The sequence below is a fragment of the Eleginops maclovinus genome, chromosome 5 (genome assembly GCF_036324505.1).
Source record: "Eleginops maclovinus isolate JMC-PN-2008 ecotype Puerto Natales chromosome 5, JC_Emac_rtc_rv5, whole genome shotgun sequence".
Classification (NCBI taxonomy): domain Eukaryota; kingdom Metazoa; phylum Chordata; class Actinopteri; order Perciformes; family Eleginopidae; genus Eleginops; species Eleginops maclovinus.
Window position 1 is genome coordinate 989,388 of NC_086353.1, and position 27,739 is coordinate 1,017,126.

At 41.2% G+C, this 27,739-nt stretch overlaps 2 protein-coding genes across 6 annotated transcripts; both read right to left on the reverse strand.

The window, feature by feature from the left end:
• Window positions 1-260: 260 nt before the first annotated feature.
• LOC134864563 (B-cell receptor CD22-like) lies at window positions 261-16,499 on the reverse strand. 4 transcript variants are annotated; one of them, XM_063883638.1, is made up of 10 exons: window positions 16,357-16,499; window positions 4,890-5,225; window positions 3,699-3,905; window positions 3,312-3,569; window positions 2,897-3,157; window positions 2,164-2,424; window positions 1,812-2,060; window positions 1,557-1,665; window positions 1,375-1,435; window positions 261-1,068 (listed from the first exon to the last, which is right to left on the reverse strand). In XM_063883638.1, exons 2-10 carry the CDS (start codon window positions 4,924-4,926, stop codon window positions 886-888), a joined length of 1,626 nt encoding a protein of 541 aa, XP_063739708.1. In that variant the 5' UTR covers window positions 4,927-5,225; window positions 16,357-16,499; the 3' UTR covers window positions 261-885. The 4 variants fall into 4 exon arrangements, with proteins under 4 accessions (XP_063739708.1, XP_063739707.1, XP_063739706.1 ...); XM_063883637.1 differs by lacking the exon at window positions 16,357-16,499 and adding an exon at window positions 12,188-12,305 and having other exon boundaries at window positions 1,557-1,647; XM_063883636.1 differs by lacking the exon at window positions 16,357-16,499 and adding an exon at window positions 12,188-12,305 and having other exon boundaries at window positions 1,557-1,656.
• Window positions 16,500-19,522: 3,023 nt separating this feature from the next.
• Window positions 19,523-27,325, reverse strand: LOC134864557 (B-cell receptor CD22-like). 2 transcript variants are annotated; one of them, XM_063883625.1, is made up of 12 exons: window positions 27,165-27,325; window positions 25,481-25,828; window positions 25,132-25,359; window positions 24,660-24,989; window positions 24,270-24,479; window positions 23,590-23,847; window positions 23,107-23,367; window positions 22,380-22,637; window positions 21,448-21,529; window positions 21,304-21,349; window positions 20,009-20,205; window positions 19,523-19,926 (listed from the first exon to the last, which is right to left on the reverse strand). In XM_063883625.1, the coding sequence occupies exons 1-12, from the start codon at window positions 27,217-27,219 to the stop codon at window positions 19,866-19,868; spliced, it is 2,334 nt and encodes a 777-aa protein (XP_063739695.1). In that variant the 5' UTR covers window positions 27,220-27,325; the 3' UTR covers window positions 19,523-19,865. The 2 variants fall into 2 exon arrangements, 1 of the variants encoding a protein (XP_063739695.1); XR_010165848.1 differs by lacking the exons at window positions 19,523-19,926; window positions 20,009-20,205 and having other exon boundaries at window positions 22,226-22,637.
• Window positions 27,326-27,739: the final 414 nt, after the last annotated feature.

Consider the following 27,739-nt stretch of genomic DNA (forward strand, 5'->3'; position numbering starts at 1 on the left):
TCCCCACTAAAGGACAGTGAAACATCAACACTGAATCAGGACCTGAAATAACATTTTAACCTCCATAACTGATTCTTTTGGCAAGTGGAAATTCAGCTATTATTCTTCATCTCAACATTTTATTAAACTACTTGCATTTTTTGTCTTTTATCCTTGACATTACACCAATCAAACATCAGAGGTAGTTTGCTGTATATAAGGGAGACCAAAAACAACAAGTGACCTTTCAAGATTCAAAAGTTTTAATGTCATATGCACATAAGCTATAGAGTAGAAATGGCAAAGAAACTCTTAACTCCGTGGCTCCTCCGACAATGTTACATAGTTATATAAGACGCAAAACAATAAAACTAATTCAAGCAGAACTCTACGTAGAATATGAAATACATATAGAGTAAAAACCAGAATGTCATGTCCGTTACATAAAGAAATCTGGGGGTTGATTTTCCATCTGTTAAAGGTTGCTTCTAGTAAAACCAGTATGGAATTGGAGCCGCGAACGAACTCTTAATCTCTCCAATCATAAATCACTTGCAGATTTCTCATTGGTGGAAGACAGTGACATTTAGAAAATTGAAGGGATGATTAGTCGTTCCACATTCTGCCTGCACAAGGGCTCTTTGGCTCCTTGAAAAATAGACCAGGCATGTATTTTAGCGGAGAAGAGCCGGGAGCCTCTTGGAGACCTGCGTGGCAGAATCAGAGCCTTAGCACAGTTGAGGGTTTGGATATGTTGTTGCATGAGGACTTTTATATTTTGTATATTGTAGTCATGGGTGTGGGCAGGTTGGGGTCAAAATATAGACAGGATTGTTCCCAACAGCGTTGTTAAACAAGCTATTTGCATTAAGTAAACATCCTGTATTTGCCTATCCAGGTTTGAAGTCACCGTGGGGCAGTGCTGCTACTGTTAAATTTAACAGTGGCATACTCAACACTGGTCTCCTCTCTCCTCTTCTGGATTTCGGACAGAGCTGTTGTGGTATTGCAGTAAAGACGATCTTCTCGTTCCTTAGAAAAGTGAACGGTGGCATAGAGAATGCTGTCCTTCTGCTCGGCAGGTAGTTTCTATAGAAATGAGAGTGGCAGAAACTCAATGAAATACTAAGTCACAGCAACTGAAACTTGCCCACAGGAAGTATTTTTAAAGAGAAGAAAGGGGAATGTCATGACATATTATACCAGCTTTCTTAGTAGCTGTATTACTTGTTACAAAAGGGTCGAAAAGTATAACTGTTAGCTTTCACAACAAGCCGAATGATTGAGATGCGGTTAACCTATAGAAGCAATTCCTTGGTGCTGTCCATCTGTAATAGTACACCTGTCCTACTATTACAGGTACTCTTTTCCAGTGCTTAGACTGATTTGTCTTACCTGCACACATATTTCCTGTGTCTTTATAGTCTCAGATGATGGTTTAGTGGCCCTCTTTGTTCTTTTAAGGAGTATGAATAACAAAAAAACAACAAATGGACACATGAATCATTTACAGAATTGACTGCTTGGAATGAATTATGAATTGGCAATGTTTGAAAAAACAATGATTTACTGCTTACCCAATCCATAGCAAGGCAATAGTGAGTATGACAATAATGAGGAGAGCAGTGACGGACACTACAGCTGTTGTTATCCATTCTGCTGGACAGTCTGAATGAACTGAAGACACTGATTGTGAGGAATACTTCTGCACATTTAGTTTGAGGCTGCATCATTTGTGAACAAATATTACATTTTAAAACATCAAATAAAAGAATCACACTTTGTTTGTTCTGAACAATTCCACCACCAGAGCATGAGATGGAGAAGCTTACCTCCAACAACAGTCAGATGTAAGGTGGAGTTACTACATCCTAACTTGTTCTGGGCTTCACAGGAATAACTCCCACTGTGTTCAGCTCTGAAGTCAGTGATGGTGAAGATCTGTCCTGAAGCTTTTGGAGAGTCTTCATTCTCCTTGTACCAGGTGTAGTTAGCTGCTGGGTTAGCATCACTGCTACAGGTCAGAGTCACTGAACTGCCCTCCTCTATTACAACTGACACAGAAGGAAGCTCTGGGGCATCTGGGAGACAATAATAAGAAAGGTATCACATTTTTACACAGCATGCCTTGTATAGATACGTGATTGTGTCACAAGGAATACTGTGACTGATCTCTAGACTCACACTGAACGTCTATACATGTAGGTCTAGACCTGATCCTTCCATATTGATTCTCAGACTCGCAGTAGTAGTTCCCTCTGTCCTCAGAGCTGATGGAGGTGAAATGATAACTTCCTTCCCTTCCCAGAGGCAGTGTTTGGTTCTCCTTGTACCAGGTGTAGTTAGCTGCTGGGTTAGCATCACTGCTACAGGTCAGAGTCACTGAACTGCCCTCCTCTATCTCAGCAGAGGGACTCACTGACACAGAGGGGAGCTTTGGAGCATCTGGAGGAGAAGATGTAGACATACTTCATTAATATTACTATGCAGGACATGAACGTGAACAAGTATACTAACAGAATTAAGAAGAAAATGTCTTCTAAATAGTACATTTTTCTTGAGACATAGATTTCCCAGTCAAGACTTAGGAGAGTGCTAAAGACATTTTGATGTCACATAAATTACAACCTTCCTCCCTTCATCACATGGAAACTAATAGACCAAACACAACTGGTCCCTCAATGTTCTCATTTGCTCTCCAGGTCTTGAGAAACTCAGTGTTGGGTTATTAGACAAATATCTCTGGCTGTGCCTTTCAGTATTATTTTGAAGTGTGTTTTATTTTTTACAATATGTAAACATTTGTGTGGTTGCAACTTCTGTGGGTGCTCATTAGTGGTGAACATTGTGCCTTCACCTGGAATGAAATGTGCTTTATAAACGGAGAGTTGCTTGCTAATCAGAGCTTTGTACTCACACTGGACATCTAGAAATATATTTGAAGACTTGATCTCTCCATATTGATTCTCAGACTTGCAGTAGTAGGTCCCTCTGTCCTCAGAGCTGATGGAGGGGAAATGATAACTTCCTTCTGCTCCCAGAGGCAGTGTTTGGTTCTCCTTGTACCAGATGTAGTTAGCTGCTGGGTTAGCATCACTGCTACAGGTCAGAGTCACTGAACTGCCCTCCTCCATCTCAGCAGAGGGACTCACTGACACAGAGGGAAGCCTTGGAGGATCTGTGGGGGTTGATAAAAAATATTTTTGAAAAAGGAGGATGTGGTGTGACAGCAGTGAGGCCATTACATTATTTACTGTACTGCTTGAGAAATGTACAAAATGAAGCTTTGTTTTTTAGGGGTTTTTTTTCAATAATGAATCAAATCAACTCACATTTCACATTAATAGAGATGGATTTAGAGGTCCCCCTCCCCAGCTTGTTCTCAGCTGTACAGTAATACTCTGCAGAGTCAGAGGAGTTGATGGAGCTGAAGACAAGCTTTGGTCCTTTACTGGGAAGGGCTCTACTCTCCTTGTACCAGGTAAAATTAGCTTCTATGTTAGCATCATGTACACAGGTCAAATTGACTAAACCGCCCTCCATTATTTCCCCAGAAGGACTCACAGACACATAGGGAACCTTGGGAGCATCTGGAGAGTGAGACAAAGTTTTTTTTAAATTAGAACAGATTGTGAAGTGGGGGTTCATAAATAAATGACCAATACTTTTGTGAATACCTTGGTTACAAGTTCAACACTTTTGTTTATAATCAAACTCACACAGTGAAGGAGAGCCGTAATCCTCGTGTCCTTTCAAAGCACAGGATATGTAATCTCCAGGACTAAAATGGCCGGTATATGAAGGAGCTTCTTCAGGAACTTTCAGTCCATTCCTCAACCAGACATAAGAATTACTGCAGGTGCTTTGACAACTTAGCTCCGCCTCATTAGAAGAAAGATTGAAGCTAACCACGTTCATCTGAACAGCTGTATATTAGAGGAAGAACACCAAGTCAGAGGATATTAGAAACACATACATACATACAGAGCCGAAGGATAAACGGTCATTCCTTTTGCGATCACCTATTGGTATAAATGTTAGCAAGCAAAGCCCCAAATTAGATGTAGATCATGGTTCATATTATGCCTGCTAATATTTTTGCATGTATCTACAAATTAGTGCCTTAATTGGAGATTTTCGAGTTGAAAGGGGGAGACAAAGGGGAGGACATTGCCTGGCCGTTTTGTCCAGGTCAGGATTCAAACCAGCTGACTGTCTCCGCATACAGGCTGCCAGCTCTAACCAGTGACATATCGAGCGGCCTATGCCTGCTCATTTCTTTTGTTTTAATTTCTTTATGAAGGAGTGCAGATTTAACAGACAGTGAAAACATTTTTCACTTTTCCTGGTTTAGTTTTTCTTATGACAGGAAGTTGCACTACCCCTCTATTGTTAAATATAACACAACAGACAGAACCTTTGCAGCATTGTATAGCTTACACATCCTGAAACATTTCACACGATAAAGAACAAATAACACCACAAAGAAGACATACAACAAATTATCATATAGACTTAGTCAGGGGGTAGGACTTTCAATTCATTCAAATATGATATAAAGGGCTGCCATTTCCCATAGAACGTCTCTGAGTTTCCTTTCAATTTGAACCTGATCTTTTCCAATTTTAGGAAGTCCCTAACATCCTGCAGCCATTGAGAGGTGGATGGGGCTTTATCAGATTATGCCTGCTAATTTCAACAAAACTGTCATTATAACGAAACACTGAAGCAACAATATATGTAGCCTATCTAAAGCCTCCTAAAGCCGCTAGTGCATCTGTGTTTTCTGTTGTTTGAATGTCATTACGTTCATCAGTCCCTTAAGCTGTGTAAAATTGCGACAGTCTGAACCAACAGCCTACACATAAGGTAATACAAAGATGAACAAATTGAATAATTATTTTAATTACCTGTGACAGTGAGTTGGACTTGAACACCTGAATACATCCCGCCTGAAACATCTGTTATGAACCTGAACGCGTACCCTGCTGAGTCACTCGCACTTAGGTCTGCGATTCTCAAAGTGCAGGTATTTATTCCACAGAGATTCTGCACACGACCTCCATCCTCTGCAGTCTGGCCCGTGTTTTCATTAATGAACCAGAATCTTTCCCGAACTGTGTTAACCTTGCCTTTCCATGGGTTTGGGTATGTGTAGTTGCACGTTATCTCCACTGTTGATCGTTTCGCAGCACAGAAAGTTGTAGAAGCGTAGGTCACACCCCAGCCATCCTGACCCTGAACCACTGAAACACAGAGCACATCAGAAACCACAATGACTTACATAAACTATGGAAGTGCATCACGATGTAAACCTGCTGAAGAACAGTAAAACAGTTCCCAAAATAACTTAAAATGTGACTCAGATATATCTGAACAATGGGAAGGGATAGAGCGATAGAGAGGCTGTTGTGTAGTTTTAAGCTTCTAATGATGATCAAACGTTTTCTTTGAACGGAACTTTACTTCCAAATGCACTATTACAGTATTACAAAGAAGTAGTATTTATTTAAACTAAAGCAGGTTGCGACTTCATCTCTGGAATCCTTCATACAACGAATACGCATTACACATTACTTCCTGTTCATCAAAATAAAGGTCTCACATTATCACATTCAAACTAATAATTTTACCATCAGGAAGTAACATTCTCCAAATATCTACTGTAAATAATGTAAATACTTTTCTCCTAACTGTTTTTAAACTAAACAATATAATCATGTCAATTTTACTATTGGATTCAAATAATAATTCACAACATTCCCGCCCAATGAACAATTGTTCATTACTATTCAGTCCACTTAATTAATCTCCAAAGGATATATCAGCTGAACAGGTCTTCTTAACACACTGCCCGTAGAAGTACGAACAGTACAGGAACGAATGAGTCCATCTCTTCCTGGAAACAGTTCTGTTATTCTGCCTATTTTCCAGGTCTGCCGGGGTGCATTGTCTTCTCCGATCAGGATGACATCTCCCACCTTCAGCACAGTGGGTGTAGGTGTCTCACACTTGTGAGCTGATTTCAAGTCCATCAAGTAGTCTTTTCGCCAGCTGTTCCAAAGGCTGGTCAAGAGTCTTTGCCGGTACTTCCATCTCCTTCCCATGTCCTCTCTGCTCACATTTGTCGCCTGAGATGGTGGAAGCATAGTCTTTGGGGGTAGAGAAGTTAGTCTTTTTCCAACCAGGAAATGAGCCGGTGTGAGTGGCTGGGGCTCTGAAACATCCTCATGTACATAAGAGAGGGGCCTGGAGTTCAGCACAGCCTCTACCTCGGCAAGCATGGTTGTAAGCTCCTCAAAACTTAATGAAGCTTTCCCCAGGATCTTCTTTAGGCATGTTTTAACAGATCTTACAAGTCTCTCCCAAAAGCCGCCCCACCACGCAGCTCTCTCAGCAATGAACTTCCAGGTGATCCCCTTATCTGTGAAAAACTCTGTGAGCTCTGATCCCCTGAATGACTTCCACAGTTCTTTGAAATCTTGGTCTGCTCTTTTGAATGTTTTGGCATTGTCCGAGTAAATAACTTTACACAGCCCTCGTCTTGCAATAAATCTCCTTAAAGCTAAAAGAAAGTTTTCAGTGGTCTGGTCTGTGACTAACTCCAAATGCACTGCCCTAGTGACAGCACAAGTGAAGAGTGCAATGTATGCCTTCTTAGGCTGTCCACTAGACTTTACATACAGTGGACCTGCAAAATCTATCCCAACTACTTCAAAAGGTGGGGATTCTGTGACTCTGTCTCTGGGTAATGGAGCTGTTATTTGCTGAGCTGGTTTCACCTTTAACCTCCTACAGATGTAACAATGTGACACCACCCGCTTCACTAGCTGTCTCCCCTTTAAAACCCAGTATCTTTCCCGCATTTGAACAAGAGTATCTCTTACCCCAGAATGCATCACTCTCTCATGGCATTGCTGAACTAGTAGCTCAGAGTATCTGTGATTCGTTGGTAGCACATATGGGTGTTGTTCTCTGTAACTAAAGTTAGAGTGCTGTAACCTGCCTCCTACACTGACAAGGCCATTTTTATCCAAGAATGGTTTCAAGTCTCTGATTTTCGAATCTCTCTTGATGTCTTGACCTGATGTCAGCTGACAAATTTCTTGGCTGAAGCTCTGCTCTTGTGTCATCTTCACCCAGTACACTTCTGCTGCAGTGAGCTCCTCAGAAGTTAGCTCTCCCTGCGTTTTCAGACTGGAGCGGGCATTAGCTATGAACCTTTTCACCCATGCAGTTATTCTTAACACTGTCTTTAACCTGCTGTACTTGTGTAAGTCTAACAGTGGTTCAACTTGTTCAGTGCTAGCGAGCTGTACTGCTGTCTGGAACTTGGATCTGAGCTCAGTGCTCACCTCATCCGCAACACGGTCCTCATCAATGTTCTCTGCCTCATCAGTTGGTGATAGTGACGGAGGGCCGCTCCACCACAGCCGGCTTTGGATGAGGTTCTCGACGCTCTGGCCTCTGGTGGGTAAATCAGCTGGATTGGTTTTACCCTGGCAGTGAGACCACTGTTCTGGATTGGTGAGACCTTGTATCTCAGTCACTCGGTTTGACACAAACGGCTTCCATTTTTGTGCTGCACTGCGTATCCAATGGAAAACAATCATCGAATCTGTTCTCATACTCAGCTGATTTTTCTCCATGTTCAGAGGCTTGAGAAGATTATTTCCTAACCTTGCTCCAATCAGTGCACCCATAAGCTCTAAGCGTGGTAAAGTCAATTTCTTTAATGGGGCTACCTTTGCCTTGGATGCCACAAAACTTGTCACAATCTCCCCTTCCTTGTTCGGTCCTTGTAGATAGGCAACAGCACCGTATGCCTTCTCACTGGCGTCGCAGAAGACGTGCAGTTTCAGTGTCTGTGAGTTTGGCTGAATGTCAATGTGGTACCATCTCGGAATGGCTAGAAGGTGTAGCTTCGGCAGCTCCGCACACCACTGATTCCATTTTTCAGCCAAATCTGTGGGCAACTGTTCATCCCAACTGATTCCCCTCTCCCACAGCTCTTGAAACAGGCACTTTACCCGTATGGTGAATGGAGTAAGGAAACCAATAGGGTCAAAGATACGAGCTGATGTCTGTAGCACACTTCTCTTTGTGTTCTCTTTGCCCTTTAAAATGTTCAACAGTCCCTTTAAATCAAACACAAACTCATCTTTCTCTGATCTCCATACTAACCCCAACACTTTCAGCACATTTCCACAGGTGTCTGTTTCTGTCGCGTGCTCCACTCCACTCTCTGCCCACTTGGCTCTCAGATGTGGTGAGTTGGTTACCCATTTGCACAGGTTCATGCCGGCATGGGACAGGATCTCCTTTGCTGTTGAGGAAACTGAAAGGGCTTCATTCACATTACTTGAGCTGTAGATCAGATCATCCACGTAGAGAGACTCTCTCAGTGCCTCCACTGCCCTACTCATCCTCATAATCCGCAGCTCACCTTCAGCATCTTTGGTCAGAGGTCCATGTAGCCACAGGAACCTAACAGCATCTTTGTCCTTCTCTGCTAGAGCTATCTGCAGGAAAGCCTTGGTAATGTCTGCAGTAAAGGCTATCTCATGTAATCTGAATTTGATTAGCACATCTAACAGGTTTGGATTAAGGTTTGGCCCGGTCAGTAAACAGTCATTTAGGGAGGGGCAACCTTCCTCATGTGATGATGCATCAAATACAATTCTCAGTTTAGTTGTTACCTTATCTTCTCGAAGAACAGCATGATGTGGCATGTAGTATCTCACAGCCTCTGGCTGCTCTGCCGCTGACATATCCTCAGGTACATCCTCACAGATGCCTTGCTGCAGATAATCCTGTATGACATCATTGTACCTTGAGTACAGGGTTGCATCCATTTTGAGTCTCCTCTTGAGGCCTTCGAACCGTCCTTTAGCCACTCGGAAGTTGTCTGGGAGTGTCGGTTTGTCAGGTCGCCATGGTAACTCAACTTGGTAGCGGTCATCTTTGTGTGTCACAGTCTGTTCAAAGTTCTGTAGAGCGTCAGTTTCCACTGCACTCTGGGCCTTCTCATTAACAATGCCCAGTGACTCCACCTCCCAAAAGGCATGTAGCTGTTTTGAGATCTGTGTGTCCTCTTCTAGGCTGATGTGCATACAAGTAGCATCAGTTACACTGGATGTTGAAACTGGCCCCTGCAAAGCCCACCCGAAGCTGCTTTCTACGGCCACTAGTGATTCTGTTATTCTCTGGACTTTGCCTGACACCACTTTCCAGTAATAGTCTGCCCCTATGAGCATCGACAGTTCTGGGTCATCAGGGCCGTCCAGTGGAAAATCAGCAAGCTGCAGACCTTTTCTCCTGAGCTCCTCTTGGATGGGTTCACTGGGGACCTTTATCACTGCCGAGCACACTTGAGGGGTTTCCACAGCTTCAATCTCAATCCTTTGCTGTGTGTTCCACACATTTTCCAGAGAGACCTTCACAATGTTACGCTGTGCCTTCACAGGAGCTGTAGATCCAAAGGTGTGTAGATGCAGCGTTTCTTGTCTTACCACTGGTAATCTTAAGGCTTTCACCACACCCTCACGAATGAAGCTTCTCTGGCTGCCTCCATCTAACAGACAGCGTACGATTTTTCTCCCTGCTGGGCCCTCTGTCCATGCTTTCACTGTCTGGAGCAACACTGTGTTCTGTGAATTAGCTTTCTGTTTCGCTGTGCTGGACACAGAGGACACAACAGCCTCTGTGCTGCCACTGTCCACATCTGCCTTTGCTTCACCTTGCTCACAAACTGACTGGTGATGTCTGCGACCACACAGAGGGCATGAAACACCTTTAACTTTGCAGAATTTTGCTATGTGTTTTGGGCCAAGGCACACGTAGCATCTTCCAAGCTTTCTTAATTTTTCTTTGCGAGTAGACACAGAATTCTCAGTACAATGTTCTGGTTTATGGTTAGCACTGTCACAATATATGCAGATCTGTGGTGCATTACTTGCTGTGTGCAACGCAGTAGCTGAGGGCACGTTCCATTTTTTAGGTTTGTTTTCATAAGGGGGTGCTGGCCTACTGAATGGTTTATTACTTGGTGGAATGTCTCTTTGAATGTTACCTGGTCTGGTAAGCTGAAGTGCTCTCTCTCTGCTTTGGACCTCTTTTTGCAGGAACTGGATGAGCTCTGGCACCTTCCATTCGTCATTGGGGTCTGACTTGCGCGTGTAGACTAGTGCTATGTCTTCCGGCAGAAGCTGGAGCAGTACTGGACATAGCAGGCAGCCATATGTGTCACTGTGAACTCCCATGGACTCTAGACTGCGAATCTGTATTTCACATTCGTCGTACAGGTGCCTGAGTGCTGCAACATCTGATGACCTTTTCACAGGGGTTACGCTCAGTAGTTTGGACATGTGTGCACTAATTACAATGTCTTTCCTTCCAAAACGATTGCGGAGCAATTCAACTGCAGCGTCATAATTGCTATCATTCAAAGTAAGCCCTGCAACAGCTCTTGCTGCTGCTCCAGTCAAATAGGATCTCAGATAGGTAAATTTCTCCCTCTTACACAGTGCATCATTCTCATGAATAGCCGTTTCATACTGAGACCAGAATTCTTGCCACTGGGTAATTTCTCCACTGTATTTCTCTATCACCAGCTTCGGTAGTTTAACAGTCTGTCTACTCACTGGTCTCACGGAGTTCGAACTTGCATTGCTCACCCGCACACTCACGTTATCACGTGCAGGCTGAATGAGCCTCGTGGCACGAGCCTTCAGCGTGGTAATGCGGTCCTGGTATTCCTGAGTACTAGCAATCTCCGTCTCAAGGTCGTCTGTCGACGTTTCATCTTCAATGCCTTTGTTTAAGTCCATTAAAATATCTTCCTTGGTCGACAATACTGACAGCATTTCACGAAGTTTATCACAGTCGGGCACCTCATTGATCACCTCCTCATCTAAGCGATTCAACAACTTCGTTGTAGATGTGCGTACCGTCTTTCTCTTCTTCATCCGTTCAAAACGCTCGGCCATCTCTGCTGCCAATGTAGCTAGCGTTAGCTTCCAACTTCGACACAGTCAATTCAATCTTCAATTCCCTGGTTTCGGCACCAAATGTTGTGTAGTTTTAAGCTTCTAATGATGATCAAACGTTTTCTTTGAACGGAACTTTACTTCCAAATGCACTATTACAGTATTACAAAGAAGTAGTATTTATTTAAACTAAGGCAGGTTGCGACTTGCGACTTCATCTCTGGAATCCTTCATACAACGAATACGCATTACACATTACTTCCTGTTCATCAAAATAAAGGTCTCACATTATCACATTCAAACTAATAATTTTACCATCAGGAAGTAACATTCTCCAAATATCTACTGTAAATAATGTAAATACTTTTCTCCTAACTGTTTTTAAACTAAACAATATAATCATGTCAATTTTACTATTGGATTCAAATAATAATTCACAACAGAGGCTCCAATTAAAATGCATCAATAGAGAAACGAAAATGTTGTAAAAAATAAATATGTATATCGAAAATATCTGTATCTCTTTTAATGTTTGCTTGGGAACGAAACAAGTACAAACTGTGGAAATGGAACACATGGTTGAAATACAAAATCCATTTATGGTCACTCATGTACACAGCACTCCACAGACATTTGCCTGGGACAGCGGTGTCATAGTAAAGGCATATCACTGTTGACTGGAAACATCCCTCTGACAGACTGAACTGGTACGGACAAAAAAACTAAAATAATCATTACTATTCTTTGAGTTTTTCAAAACCCCTTTTCCTTTAGTACTTTTTGACAGCGCTGAACTTTAGGGCTGGATTTGTATGATGTTATTTCTCAACAGTAGGCTGATGCAATGAAGACATTTCCACAAGAATATTAAAGGTGCCGTTTTTTTAGAGTTTCCTGTTTGACATTCTCTGGCATTTGCAAAGCAGAACAGGCTGACATTTGCTAATTACATTTTTATATAGAAGATTTGATATCAGTAAAGAAAATATTAATTGGAATATAATGATGTGTTTAGCAGTGTTGACGAGAAGCAAACACAAAAAGATGTGTAAAAAATTAAGAGCTATTTAACACTCGAGCTGACTCGGTTTAGAGTAACAGAAGAATGATTTGGAGCAGGGTTTTGACAGGTGTACATCATTTCACAGGTAAAATCCCTGCTACAACCAACTTGAATACATGCTCTGAATATTGAATATTTAACATTAAATGAGCAGTACCTCGTACAGAGAGAAGGACGAAAAGAAATCCTCTGGCAGCTGCTGTTAAACTCATAGCTGTCCCACTCGTTCCTATGACTTCACAGAGGGTAAGACATCCATAGCTGAATGCACAGCAAGTGAACCAGTCACAAATATAAATAAGAGGAAGACGAGGATGCATAACCTTCCATCCGCCCACAGTACTTCCTCTTAGCAGCAAATAAACAAATTAGATATACTCAAAGAACAGATCGTTGGTATGTGAAAAATGTCAGAAGTGAAAGAGAGTATTTTAATTTCATTCAGTCAGAATTTTATTTAATAAATAAAGGTATGATACTTTAAGAACTGGCAATTAACATTGTTGAAATGAGGATGATTGTTTGGATAAACTGAGTTGTAGACTATAGAACACAGCTGAGCCATTATGAGGGTTTGAGGAACAGTAAATTATCGAAACTACACCTATTTACATATACTTGGTATACGGTTAGAGTTGTTTGCATGCTCTCCAGACTCCAAAGGTTCCTCTATTTTTAATCAGCTGATCCTTCACTACATAGAGAATGTAGAAGTCTCTTTGTTCATGTCTGGTGTTTTTTAATCAGCTGATCCTTCACTACATAGAGAATGTAGAAGTCTCTTTGTTCATGTCTGGTTTTTTTAATACCATGGGCAAGGGGGGGGGGAAAAACCCAGAAGATATTACATAAAGATTGGCAATGTATTTTGGTGTTCAAATTGAAAAGAGACCAAAGAAAGACAAGTACAGTTTTCAATAGTGTTTGTATATCTAGATATACCTGTATCTTGTCCCCAGTGGTAGAAGTTGATCTGGTTATGCACATTGCAAGTTATGTCTTTGTTTATGTTGTGGTAAATGGTGCAACTTTAGCCAACATTCCTTATTCCAGCTGTTCACACACACCATCACAATACATCAACAGCATGAGTTAAAAAAGAAAGGAGGAAAGAGAAGTAGATAGAGGCGAGCGGGTAAAAGAGAACAATAAGAGGCAAACAACACGCGTTGCTACACGCATGTCACATATAGCACATCACATCACAGAAACGAAGGGCAACATCCATGATCACACCATATAACACACGCCATATCCAACACAGACTAGTGTGTGAAGGTGTAGTTCTCAGTGAACCATGTTTTTAAGTGAGCTGTAAAGGTGGTGTATGTATGTATGTCTTTAATTTGAGTGGGTAGAGTGACAGAGAATGAAAACTGAATGAGCAAATGTCCGTCTTTCGCTCCTGTTAGTTGAAACAGCACTTGCTGTACTCTTCAATGATACACACTCCTTTAATGTTGAGAGGAAAAGACGCAGGGAGATGTTGCATGTGTGAAAACGATTTGGATCATTACCACAATCACTGAGTTATTAGCATGATGATACTGAAGTGGACTCATTTGGTTAGTCCTGTATTTTGTTAAGTTTCATTGTGAGAAAATAAGGTTTGTTTCTGCTTGTCTGTTTTCACGTTAAACCTTGAATATTTTGGGTATGGATTGAAAAACAAGAACTTCAACAAACATCACACTGGACACCTTGGGAAATATTAATGATCGGACATTTAATAGACCTTAACTAAAACCAGTAACACATAAACCAAAGGTAATATATATCAAAACATATCAATATATCAAACATTAAATGGAGAAACACAACTATCTCTGTGTTCTGTGTTTCAACCTCAGAGAAGAGGATCTCTGCGCGGATCAGAAGAGAACGGTTCTTCAAAACTTCACAAAGCATTCAAATGAATTTAACGGGAGCTTTTCCTTCCGCCATATGTTTGTTTGTACACTCAACAAAGCCTATGTGGAGCACTGAGGGATTAGTAGCCTACATAAGTTGATCATGTTATGCACCCTGAGCTTTAAAGTGTATCCAGTGTTTCCCTTCTATTCATTTTATGAGCGCCGCTGCTTAAATGTCACAAGATCATTCCCATCCTCTGGTCTTGTGTTTTTAAGTGGCAGTCTCTGGCCTGCACATAGGTAAGCAAAGAGCAGCGCTGAATGGAGCTGAACTACAACTACAATATAAACATGAGTTACCCACTAACAGGCATGGACTGGCCATCGGGCGTACCGGGCAATGCCCGGTGGGCCGGCGAACATTTTTGGGCCGGAGCTGTCATAATTTAATAATGAAGGGGAAAAAAATCCACCGCGACGGTATTTGAGACACGAAACGGCCCATTGGTTGATTTTCTTGACGGACATTGGGATTGGCCAATGACATCTCTCAGCCCTCCCCCTCCCCTCCCAGGGTTATCAAATTTTGCCATTTGACTCGAGCTGTCTGACAGCAGAGAGAAGTGAGTTTCAGTCTGTGAAATTGTGAAAATGGATAGTAGGCCTAATAAACCACCACAAAAGCGCAAGGGGGGCGCACAGAAGCTGCGAGACAAAAGGCTAAAAAGCCTACAAGTGGACGCAGCAAAATGTGCAGTGTAGTGACACAGAGGAAGGAGAAGTACAGGTGGATTCGGAGGAGGTGGAGAGAGACGTTACGGAGGAGGAGGAGGAGGAGGAGAGAGACGTTACCCAGCAGGGACAAATTGAGGAAGAGGTCAGAATAGCTACGGTAAATGTTAGCAGAATGAAGAGGGACGGTTCATGCAGGGAGGGCTGTTGTGTGTGTGAGGGCTGGGTGACCACCTGCTCCTCCGCTTTCGATTGACATGCATTTGTGCGTTTCTCTGCAGCATGCGTCAGTAGTAAAGAAGCCATCTGCATTTTACATTGCGCTATTCGACTGTCGTCGACGCGGAGAGGAGAAAAAAAAAAGTTATCCACCACAAATCAACGAGAGGTCGGCCTCAACTTTTGGAGATCTGAAGTCAGTCATGATTGGTCGAAATTGTTGTCAATCTTGACGCAGTACAACAAGCAAACCTATCACATTTCTGTGCGCATACAGGCAGGTACACACACGTAGGCTACACACGCACGCACTCAGAAAGACACTAGAATGACACAAAAATTATGATAGCCCATAACAATGAAAATATTTTGGGATGTGTGTGTGTGTGTGTGTGTGTGTGTGTGTGTGTTTTAATAGCCTTTGTTTTCAAATAATGCTATAGACTCGGTGTCCAACTTACAGTGTTATTTTTGTAAGTTATAGTTTGCAGGTGTTATAGCTTACAGTTATTATTATCATGTAATATTAGTGAAACATTGCTTTCCCGAAATGGATGATAAATCATTGGAAACCAGAGAAATAACACTAGTGAAATTAACACACTTTGAGGAGCTTTTTTTTTTACATGGATGCATGGTCTTATTGTAGGCCTAATTGTCTTATTTGTATAAACAGTATATTTCTTTTATATTATTATTAAATACTGAAAAGACATTTCTAGCAGTGTTTCTTTGACAACCACTTTCACTTCAAGATGGGAATTGTGGCACTGTAGCCATCTCTCCCAAGATGAAAGTCTCTGTAAGTAAAAGAGCGTATACATTTTTTTAACATGTTAAACTCTTAACAGCTCTTCCATGTAGGCTACTGCGCTTTATTTTTACTTTTTGAAACACAATGTGCACATATATCCTCTGGTATGTCGTGTGCCTCAGCATATCGTATAAATAATCATTGTGGGCCGCCATGGCCAAAAATGCCAGGGCCATTTTTTGGTCCCAGTCCAGCCCTGCCCACTAAAGCAGGCTTTTTTGAAGAATTGATTACCTCTTAATTACAATCTCATCCAAAGTTTAGATTGTATGAACCCATTGGTTCTATCGCCATATAAAGACTCATGTTTAATCATGCACAAATAACCAGAACACGCATGACGATAACAACATCAACATAGTTTCAATATAATGCAACAAAGAAAAACTGCAACGATCCACAACTTTAAAGAGCATGGGCTCAGAAACAGAGACAATGAAATCCCACTTAAAAAACAACACTGTAATATTTTTACAGCAGACCACCATTACATGTTTCATCTCGCGCACCCCCTGGTGGCAGCTCACGCACCACATTTCTAAACCTTATGGTCATAGCAATCACTAAAATGCTATATTTACTCTAAGTAAACAAAAACATGTTACACACGTTATGTTTGGATCCTGAGGAACTCAACTAGCTAAAGACACACTTCTGTAAATCCCCATTAAAGCACTTAAAGCATTATATATATAATTGCTTACTTACCCTTCCAGCAGACATGAGGCAACACTGGAGTTCTGTGTTTCAACCTCAGAGATGAGGATCTCTGCGTGCATCAGAAACTTCACAAAGCATTCAAATGCTTTTACCGGGAGCTTTCCAGGACGTTTACATTTAAAAAGGGAAATAATACACTGGAATTTACTAGAAATATTTCCTAATATCTGTTGGAAAATGTAGCTCTTTACAACCATCTAGCGGCAGCATGCAATAACTACAACTACATCAAGTTTTCCACTTCTAAATTTAACTCTAATTTGAATAATAGCCTCTTGTTAGCTTAATGCATACTCTATCGACATTTCTAAAGCTTAAGGTCATAACATCGCAATAAGGCTATACTTACCCTGTTAAATCCCCATAAATACACAAAAGGCATTACAAATATCTGCATACTTACCCTTCCAGCCGACATACGGGTGTAGCTCCTTTAGAAGAGGATGTGGGGTGTAATATGTAATATCCGTGGGCGCATCGGAAACATTTTTAAGGCATTAAAAACTTCTAATAGATTTTTATTTTATATCTGCAGTCCCATCTGTATCATTACTCCACAGGAAGTATGTGGAAGACATCAAACCCACAGTGAACAGTAAATACATCAACACTAGAAGAGAGAAACCTAAAACTATACCGTACAGCACACAATTTTAGGAATACACTTCAATAATCCTACTTAATTTAGAGCAGAATACATGCTAAACGAAAATACAAACGTACCTACTACAGCCTGATTTCTCTTTAATAACTGATTAGGCCACAATAGAATTATTTAATTTCATTACTGTAAGTTTAGATTGTATGATAGATAGAATCGGAGGATGAAGCCCTCTTTATTATCACATACATGCACACAGCAGAGCACACACAGTGAAATTGGTCCTCTGCATTTAACCCATCCTAGTACTGGGAGCAGTGGGCAGCTACCGTGCAGCGCCCGGGGAGCAATGGGGAGGGGGGATTGGAGGTGTCCGGTGCCTTGCTCAAGGGCACCACAGCAGGGCCTAGGAGGTGAACTGGGACCTCTCCAAGTAGCAGTCCACTTTTCCTATTTCAAGTCTGTTCTACTGACTTGGCCACTGCTGGACTTGGCCACTGCTGGACAAGTCAGTACATAACTGACTGGGCCACTACTGGACAAGTCAGTAGGTTTCAAGGTTTCAAGGTTTCAAGGTTTTATTTGTCATATGCACAGCAGATACAGCGTATATGTTGGCAATGAAAATCTTTTGTCCCATGCTCCCTGTGGTAGAGGTCAAATACTGCCTGTTATTTATTTGGAGCAAGAGGCTCAGAACTACACTTTCATGTTTAATCTGCAGATTATTTTTTATCTTAATGAATTGTTTGACCATTAAGTGTATTAAGTGTGAGACAATTCTGAAAAATGTACACCACAGCTTCTCTGTCTTGGTACAAAACCAAAAGGCAAATCATTTTAATGTGATGTAAAGACAACATGTCCATATTGCTAACATGTAAACAAACGCCATCAGTTAAACCGGAATCCAGTTAAACTGGAACACCGGAACAAAAGAGAGCTCGATTTCACAATACCAACATGTTTTATAGAACCGCCTCTTTCCGGCCATACAGTCTCCTGCTCTCATTGGTTGGTAGCGGGGGGCTGGATCCTGTTGGCCGCTTGTCACATGGGGTTCTCCGGATTCTTCTATTGGCTGACGTCATCGGGGGGCGGGTCCTCTTATGACGTCACCGTCGCCATCTTGTTAGTGATGTGCTGAAGCTCTCACCTACGATGTTCTATTCATTTCACTGTGCCATGTATGCAGTAGAAAGAGAAAGGTTACATGATAAAGTCCAAGAGGCGGGGAGGGACTGGGATTTAAGGTAAGAGTCACCAGGAAGGCTCTCTTTACTTTTTTAATAACACAAGGCTGGTGAGTAGAATTTAAGAAAGGGCAAATGACATAATGTTACACACTCTTGTACAGTAGGTGGCGGTATGCACCTTAAGTTGGTTGCGATCCGCCATTAAACCCAAAGAAGAAGAAGAAGATATTGTATTATGCAATCCTTCTGAGGTTTATCATTAAACACGCAACAGTATCATTGCAGCATCAATGAGTGAGAGGTAGAGGCGGTGTGTTTAGTATGCAAGTCCACGCGTCCTTCTCCCTCTACTCATATATACAATACAATATTAGCTATATGCTAACTGAAGCTAAAAACAACATCCGGAATTGGACAAATATGATCCGTACAGAAACAGTGAATTATTTTTTAATGTTCCGTTTCAATATATTGATTATTTCTAACAGTAGCCAACCTTAGTTCTTCCGTGCTGGTCCAGCTAGCCTGCTGCGGGTCAACCGTGCATCGCTCAGGGGTCTCAACGCAGTGGTCTCCAGGGCTAAATGCAGACAGTTTAGCTCAGCTAGCATTTACAAGACGAGCCACTGCATACTCGTCTCCTACGACACACGTCTCTCTCGCGTGTCTGGACAGTTTAAGAAGTCGTGACGTAAAAAAAAAAAAACCGCGCGGAACGTAATCATCGCGCTGGGTAGTTCAGGGAAGCTTGGAAATTGCAGCTTCGCAACAAAAACATACACATTTCTACACATTTGTTTCTACTTTTTATATATGTGGTATTTAATTATGTTATGTTTAATATTGTGTTATTTTTACATTTCGTTTAGCAATATGCAGAAGTGGAAAAAGTACAAAGATCTGTTACTTGAGTAAAAGTAAAAGCACCAGAGGGTAAAAGTCCTGCATTCTAAGTGTTACTCAAGTAACAAGTAGAAAAATATCAGCATCAAAATATACTTAAAGTAGTCATTCTGCAGATTGGTCCATTTCAGAATAATACATATGATATGTTTTATAATTATTGATGCAGTAAAGTACTATCAAAGCTGGTACAGGTGCAGCTAGTTTGAATGACCTTGTGAATGTTACTAAAGTCTTGTTTAATTGAAGTGTATGCTGCACATCATTCACCCAAATCTGTAAAGTATCTAGATATTAAATAAATGTAATAAAAGTGTAATATTTACCTCTGAATTATAGTGGGGTAGAAGTACTGCAAAAGGTAGCAAAAAACTGCTGCACTCTAATTGTTGTGCTAAATGATACAAATTGGAATACAGTCAAATAAACCAACTTCTGAGAAATAAAACACACATTTTTGATTGTATTTGTATTTTATTTACTCAATGTTTGCATTGTACTATGCTGATATAGTATTTAGGGAATGGCTTTGTTTACCCAAATTACACATACGGAGGAAAACCCTGCTAAGTATGCAGGTGGAAAAATAAAATATACTCTGGTGCTGGTGACCTTTTATTTTTCTGTAATTTGGTTCAAGAAATCCTTGCAGAAACAATAACCAAGCAAACAGATGTTTACAAATCCCACATTTATATTTTTGTATGCTTGCATTAATGCTATGCTTAGACATATTTCCTGAAAAAAGGCAGAGATGTTTAACTCAGTACAATAAATAACCGGTAACAGATCCATGTTCATTTATTGACAGTGCTGTACAGTGCAAATAAACCCTCTCCATATTCCTGACGTGTTGGGCTGTGAAGAGAAGAATAAAACACTCATTTATAACCCAATGTGTATGTTTTCAATCATGGGGAGATTTAATTTAGCTTCTCACCCTGGAGTTTTGACAACAGTGTAATCAGTACTATCCTCGTCTTCCTCTGTTTGTCTCTGGGGCTGCACTCTCCCGATGTTAGAGTACAGAGCATCTTCCTGGTTATGGTGGAAGCGGATGCTGGAGTAGTTTAGGTCATGCTCTTCTGCTGGTTTGGAATTATCTGAAGGGAGGTCATGCACCGGGCCCATGTTTAGCTGACGGGAAGAAACAGAAAGCAGGCTAAATGCAAGTTATGATGTTGCTCAGAATAACCTTAGCATTGTAGGAGCCATTAATCATGCCTATATGTCATGTCATCTAATGCATGTTGATATCTGCTTTTCTTTATGGTATGTCACCACAAGAGGGCAGTATTTACCAGCCTATCTGTTCAGGGGTTTCAAGACCACAGGCGATGATGATTGGTCAACATTTCTGTCTGTAAGATCCTCATTTGGCATCAATGAATAAGGTAATATTACCATAGTAGTCTTATAGTTTGGCCACTTGGCACACACAAAGAACAGTCTTTTTGACCTGTGCAAATCATGCAAAGGTGCAACATATAACCATAGAGGCTATTTTTCAACCGCAGTCCCTGATTTATTTGGCAGGGTACGCTAAAAGTGGGGGCTTTGTATTAACCCTACTACTGTATTCAGTACATGCAGAAAGAACCATTCAGATCAATTCATCCAATAAGGTGTTGGACATTTTAAAGCCAATTCTTGTATCGCCTTGAAGGTCTGCACTTCCATAAGTCTATATCTATAATTTAAAGGAGTTGACTGTTGTTATAATTGTGATGCTGAAATGATTAATAAGCTCTCTCCAGAAACCAGATTATAATCCACAGAACACAGTTTTAATCTACTAAAAGAAAAATGTGCATAACAACCAGCATGCTTTCAGTGCTTCATAAGTTTTGGGGTAATATATTCTTTTATTTATCCTGTTTTAATCCTTATGACCACACAGCTCCTTTGTGCAAATTGAACATTAGACTTTTCTTTAGAAGCCCCTTAAATATTGCAGTGTTTGTAAGAACTGTTATATAAATCATATTCATTATTGCATTTGTTTGATAAGTACTAGTATAAGTATTCATTTAAGTATTATTACTACATGAAGTTCAATATACCACAATATTATTTGGGTCACCAAAGCTCAAAATCTCGACCTGAGAATATTCAAAGAGTGAGGGGGTAAGTGGGTAACATCATTTTACTGAAATGACTTTGAACTACTAACCATATTTTATGAAATGAGTAAATAAAGCACATTTAAGTGTTTTTCTGAGGGTGTTTCCTCACCTGTGCATTGCTGTTGGGCTTCTCTCCACCATTAGACGTATTCCTCCTGGATAATAGGACGAGTAATTGAATGAATTAACGACCACCGATGACAACATGTAAATGCTTTGGTGACCACAACCACAGTGAGAGAACATTGCTTACTTAAACCATAGGAAGCCAGCGATGAGGATGATAGCCAGGAGGAAAGCAGTGATAGTTCCTGTAGCGGCTGAATTCCATGCACCTGAATATTCAAATACTGACGTTACCAAAGGATATACAAGACGTTTGAGTATTTGCAAGTCATTCCTTTGCACCAAAATCATCTAAAAGTGTTGCAAACAATTCATTTACATTGTTTTTACACAGGACATTGTTTTACTTTGATTAAAGAGAGAGTCTTTTAGGTGCCCTTTGCGCAGTGTTGGGGAAATAGGGATGTTGGCTTTCCCTAAATTAAAAAGAGTGGAACGAAATGGCACTTTGTTGTGTTGTTCAAAGCAGCAAAACAAACATGTAAAACTCAAGAGCCCAGTCTCTCCACAGAAGAAGAACTTTGGTAGACCTCCAGGAGTTTCAAGCAGGAATTATTTTCTGTCTACATCAGCCAAACGAATCACTGCGGAAAAAGAAGCGGGCATCAACTCATGGATGAGGCTCGCGCTGCTGGTGGCATGCAAGAGAAGTCAAAATGAGTTGCTTCCTCCTCCGACTGAGCTGTCATTTTATCTAGGTTTGTGGATGTACCCTTCCCTCTACGCAGTGATACGGTTACAGGACAGTAGTTCCTAAACGACCGTGCTCACAACAAGGTGTGTGAATTATCTTGAGTAGACGGGTCAAGATTCTATTTTTTCACCTTTCTCCATCTAGTTGCATTTAAATGGAGCGTGGGCAGAAACATTTATTTGGATGATAGCTTCAACATTCAACGACTCACATAAAAACTATCCAGGTTCATCAACAGCATTGCAGGTAAGAGGAAATATGTGTCATTTGGATTCAGGGTGAACTGTCCCTTTAAGGGGAAGGATGTGAGAGGGGTCCAAGTAAATCTGAAAGATCATAAAGAAAGATACATATAAAGAACTTACCTGCAACAACAAGCAGATATAAAGTGGAGTTACGTCCTAACTTGTTCTGGGCTTCACAGGAATAACTCCCACTGTGTTCAGCTCTGAAGTCAGTGATGTTGAAGATCTGTCCTGAAGCTTTTGGAGAGTCTTCATCCTCCTTGTACCAGATGTAGTTAGCTGCTGGGTTAGCATCACTGCTACAGGTCAGAGTCACTGAACTGCCCTCCTCTATCTCAGCAGAGGGACTCACTGACACAGAGGGGAGCTTTGGAGCATCTGGAGATTCAGAGAGATCCAGATGATGTATGTTTTAAATGTCAACGTTGCTTTGTCAAACAACACTCATTTTGGACCGAGGTGATATATGTTTTGGTTGCTCTTTTAAGAGCTATGATCTTTCAGTCAACAAATATAATTTACTATGATGTATGTATGTATACTTTCCACAAATTCTTTAACGTTTTTTCATGCATGAACACATTTAGGATGAATAAAGTATCTATCTATCTATCTATCTGTCTGTCTGTCTGTCTGTCTGTCTGTCTGTCTGTCTGTCTGTCTGTCTGTCTGTCTGTCTGTCTGTCTGTCTGTCTGTCTGTCTGTCTGTCTGTCTCTCCATCCATCCATCCATCCATCCATCCATCCATCCATCCATCCATCCATCCAGACACTAAATTAACAATTTCATTTCGCTCATGGCCCATGGGTCACAAGACTGTCCGCTTTGCTTCTGTTTTGTACTCACACTGGACATCTACTGATAGAGAATCTGACATGATCTCTCCATATTGATTCTCAGACTTGCAGTAGTAGTTCCCTCTGTCCTCAGAGCTGATGGAGGGGAAATGATAACTTCCTTCTGCTCCCAGAGGCAGTGTTTGGTTCTCCTTGTACCAGGTGTAGTTAGCTGCTGGGTTAGCATCACTGCTACAGGTCAGAGTCACTGAACTGCCCTCCTCTATCTCAGCAGAGGGACTCACCGACACAGAGAGAGTCTTTGGAGCATCTGGAGGAGAAGTGTTACGTTTGTAGGAATTCATATGGCAGTATTTTAAACTTTGAACAAGGGCTTGTGAGGAATAAGACAGTTTATTCCCTGAACAGTGCAGAATTTCTCAATGAACTACAGCGACTAAAGCAGCCATAACCTGCTAAACCTGTCGTTTGAACTAGATGCAACACATTTTACAGAGTAAAGCCTTTTAAAATAAGCAGTTTTTTAACTCACATTTCACATCAATACAGATGCTTTCAGATGTCCCCCTCCCCAGCTTGTTCTCAGTTGTACAGTAATACTGTCCAGAGTCAGAGGAGTAGATGGAGCTGAAGACAAGCTGTGGTTTCTCAATGAGCAGTTTTTGGTTCCCTTTGTACCAGGTGTATTTAGCAGCTGGGTTAGCATCACTGCTACAGGTCAGAGTCACTGAACTGCCCTCCATAATGTCACCAGAGGGACTCACTGACACAGAGGGAGGCTTTGGACCGTCTGGAGGAGATCAAATGGACAATAATGAGTGACACCTTCATACACCAATAGTTCAAACCACGTGTTATTATTTAACAATATTTCAGTTTAACTCTTCAGTCTCTTTGCTGTCAAATATTTAAGCTTCTTTGAACATTACCACAGCAAAGTGTTGATCAGTGGAAACAGCATGAAAGCAACAGCAGGGTTATTAGAGAGAAGCCTGCATGCATGTTTACAAGATCACTCCTAAAAAAATACTGCTCTGTTACGCTAATAGTGGTCACAATCTCAACAAGGTGCCTGTCATTTTGCTTTTAGTTTCCTGTGCTGTGCTTTTATACCTGTGGAAAGACAATAAGGACACTATCCCTAAATATTGAACAGATTTTAGGGTATTTGTACTTCACCAGATGGCTTTTGGTTTGAGGAGTAAAACTCACACACTGGGGGAGAGCGGTGACCGTCATAGACACAGGAATAACTGTTTGCAGGATCAACGTATTCTCCGAGAGAAGCAGATGTTTCCCCCTGAATCACCGTTTCATTCTTGTACCAAATGAATGTAGAGCGACCTGTGAGCAGACAGCTGCTGAGACAAACCAGTGTTGGACCAGAGGACGACTCGATCACCTGCACCTCTAAATCTCGATCTGTGAACAAGAGTGAATATTAACACTTTCCTAAAGACACTGTCTGATCTCAACATGGTCTTTGTGTTTAAAACATACACAAAGCACTCTTAAGAATATCTTTCCCTGACAAATACATATATTTCAATAACACATTTAATTATGCTGCATTAACATCATTATCAGTGTGTTGATCAGTACCTGTGACAGTCAGAGTGGTTCCAGGTAAATCCCTCCTCCATTCAAAGCTTGATGTTCTGAATGTGAAGAGATACTGAGCTGAATCTGAGTCTCTCAGGTCAGAGATCCTCAGAGTGGATTCTCTCCATGATGAAAGAACCTGAACACGACCTCTATACTGGGAGTCTCTACTAAGGTCCTGATGACTACGCTCAGGTCTGAACCAGAATTTAGATTTAACATGGTCTTCATTACTGCTGTACGTGCAGGAAATGTCCACTGATGATCCTTTGAAGGCACAGATGCTTCTCTCACTGTAAGTCACAGTATTGCAGTCTCCACCATTAACACCTGAACATAAATATCTTTGGTTAAATTATTATGGGAATGTAATTGCCATCACTCAAGGCTGGTTGTATTGCTGTGGGCGGGGTCTCCCTGTTATGTAGTAAGGTTCAGCATCATGTTTGTGGAAGACTGTAAGTGAACTCACACACTGAAGGAGAGGGGACATTCTCATATCCTTTAACAGCACAGGCATAGCTTTCTTTAGGATAGAAATAGCCATTCAAAGATTTTGCATCATTTGCTATTTTCTGTCCATCCTTGTACCAGATGTAGGAACGAGGAGAAGTTGGAAGACACCCGCTGACACACTCCAGGTATGCCTGTATACAGTCTCTATAGCAGGAACTTGTTTTGCTCACCTTCACATGGATACCTGGATTTGTAAACAAACAGTTTAGACTGAACTGTCATTGTGAACTCAAGATAATAAACACACTGACCTTTACTGCACTGTTCCTACACAGTTTAGCTTTGAGTAACAAACAAAGTATTACCTGGGACAGACAGAGTGACTGGATCACCAACATAAGCGTCTTGGTTTGTTTTGAACCTGAACCTGTACTGAGCTGAGTCGCTCTCTCTCAGGTTTCTGATTCTCAGAGTGCAGATGTTGTTTCCACAGAGAGTCTCTACACGACCTGCATACTCTGAGTCTGTTCTCAGATCTACAGGTTCACCATCTTTCTGTTTAGTAAACCAGAATGTTTTCTCTACTGTGTTAACACCACCTCTCCATCTAGATGGGTATGTGTAGCTGCACTTTATCTCCACTGTTGATCCTTTCACTGCACAGATCTCAGTAGAAGAGTAAGTCACTCCCCAGACATCCTGACCCTGAACCCCTGAAACACAGAGCACATCAGACAGAAGAATCAGACTCATAACAACATCAGAGGACTAAATTGAATATGTGCAGGTATCTTGCTCACATCAGTCACAGTTCTTTTGGTGATACACTTACTCTAAAGTTTTATGATCATTGCTTCATAAAACACACATTTTCGAAACCTCACTCTCTTCTTCCTCTGGACCTGTTGCACATGAGCTCAAGTGTGAATGTTTTTGCAGAAGTGGGATTAATAGTCAAGTAATGTATGCTTTGTGGTAGTAGTGCGCACACAAATAAATGATAAGTGATATTTGATGGTCAGGGGAGTGCTGCAGCAGTCCATGACCGCGGCAGTTAAAGGCAATGTGAGTTTCCCTTCCTATTGGATAACGGAGAATTTTACACACGGAGTTAAGTATTCTCCTTACTGTCGATTGATTTTACAGTCATATCGGCAGTACTCATCAACTCAAAAACATCAGAGTATCCTTGTTAATTACACAACCTAAATTAGTTTGAGTTGTGTACAATGCTTTTGTGTTTTCCCTCTTCGGTTCTGAGAAACAAATAGTTTTTCCTGAGTTTCGGATGGCAGAAAACACTACACTACCCACGATCCTCAGCTATCGTTGTGACGCATGCCAGTCACTTGCAGTAACAGTGAAGCAGGGTATCGTAGTGTTTCAAGGATCAGTGAAGGAACAGGAAGGAAAGAAAAAGGGGAACCAAAGAGTGAATTATTAGGGAGGGTACGTCATGTGCTCGGTTTGTGGTCATGGCAGTGAAAGAAAAGAGAAATGCAAAAAACAAGATGTGAAACTTTTACTGTCCGTACTTCTGGTCATATAAGGCCAGAAATGGCATACTGAGGTCATTGGTGATTAAGCCTTGTGTTTTGAGCCATCTGTCTATGAACACATGGTGATCGTCCTCCGTACAAGCGTGGCAGATCCAACTTAGATCTAAACTTAAGAAGCACTTAAATCTCTTAGACATTTGCTTTTATCCTAACGGAAATGCACATTTTTTCCAACCAACTTAGCAGGAAAGACTCTTCCATCACTTATATTCAGAAATAACAGCTTGAGAAAACCCATTAACTATTCAAATATGTTCATTTTTCATTTCCAATTTCAAGCAATTGTGTTGTGCACGATTTTAAAGGTTAATATCACATTGATGATCAAATCTATTGAGGCTCCAGTGAAGTACGGGTGTTAGCTCAACTTTCTTCCGTTTAAATCCACCATGCCTCGCTGTGCTTTAGTTACCGTAAGTGAACCACATGAAACAGGAACAGGTAGTCCTTTAGATTAGCTCTTTAAAATATAAATAAATGAGTACAGTACCTTGTAGAGAGAGAAGAAGGAGAATAAACCCACGCATTGCTGCTGTCAGACTCATAGCTGCTCAACTTGTCTCTGTGTGTTTTGAACATGACAGAAGGTACATATTGTGCATCATCTGATATTCAAATCTGCTCTGCTAAGAACAGAGAGTGTTGCGGTCTGTTAACTGGGCCCAGCGTTGGACAGATGATAGACGTGGGCCTGGCTTCCTTCCTCTTTTCTTTATTACCTTGCATGAGTTGCTGCATGTTGTGAATCCCCTGGTTGAAAATCATTTTGACAGAAGACATCCTGAAGTAACGGTTGTTGTCATTTGACTTCTATCTCATTTTTTGCTTGGCTAAAGGAGAACATAAATAAAAATTGGCTCAGCTTACCCCACTTTCCCCTGATTACTTTTTGTGGTGGAAACTTCTGAAGCAATGGAGACGAAACTCAGAGAGACACTGGAGAGGAGGAACTGGTTGGCAAAACACTGTTGGGTTTATTCGGAGTTATGGCCGGAGAATTGACAAGACATTTACTGTAGACACGAATTTTGAATTACCTATCTCGCCAAAGGGCAGTTTTACATG

Excerpts from the sequence above, each read along its gene's own strand:
- LOC134864563 (XM_063883635.1), bottom strand. The coding sequence starts at position 12,242 with ATGAGTTTAACAGCAGCTGCCAGAGGATTTCTTTTCGTCCTTCTCTCT. Across the intron at positions 1,666-1,811 it reads ACATCTGACTGTTGTTGGAG|TGTCTTCAGTTCATTCAGAC; the intron begins GTAAGCTTCTCC and ends CCTCACAATCAG. Across the intron at positions 1,069-1,374 it reads CACAGGAAATATGTGTGCAG|AAACTACCTGCCGAGCAGAA; the intron begins GTAAGACAAATC and ends TCATTTCTATAG.
- LOC134864557 (XM_063883625.1), bottom strand. The coding sequence starts at position 27,219 with ATGAGTCTGACAGCAGCAATGCGTGGGTTTATTCTCCTTCTTCTCTCT. Across the intron at positions 21,530-22,379 it reads ATATCTGCTTGTTGTTGCAG|GTGCATGGAATTCAGCCGCT; the intron begins GTAAGTTCTTTA and ends TTGAATATTCAG. Across the intron at positions 20,206-21,303 it reads AGCCCAACAGCAATGCACAG|CTAAACATGGGCCCGGTGCA; the intron begins GTGAGGAAACAC and ends TCTTCCCGTCAG.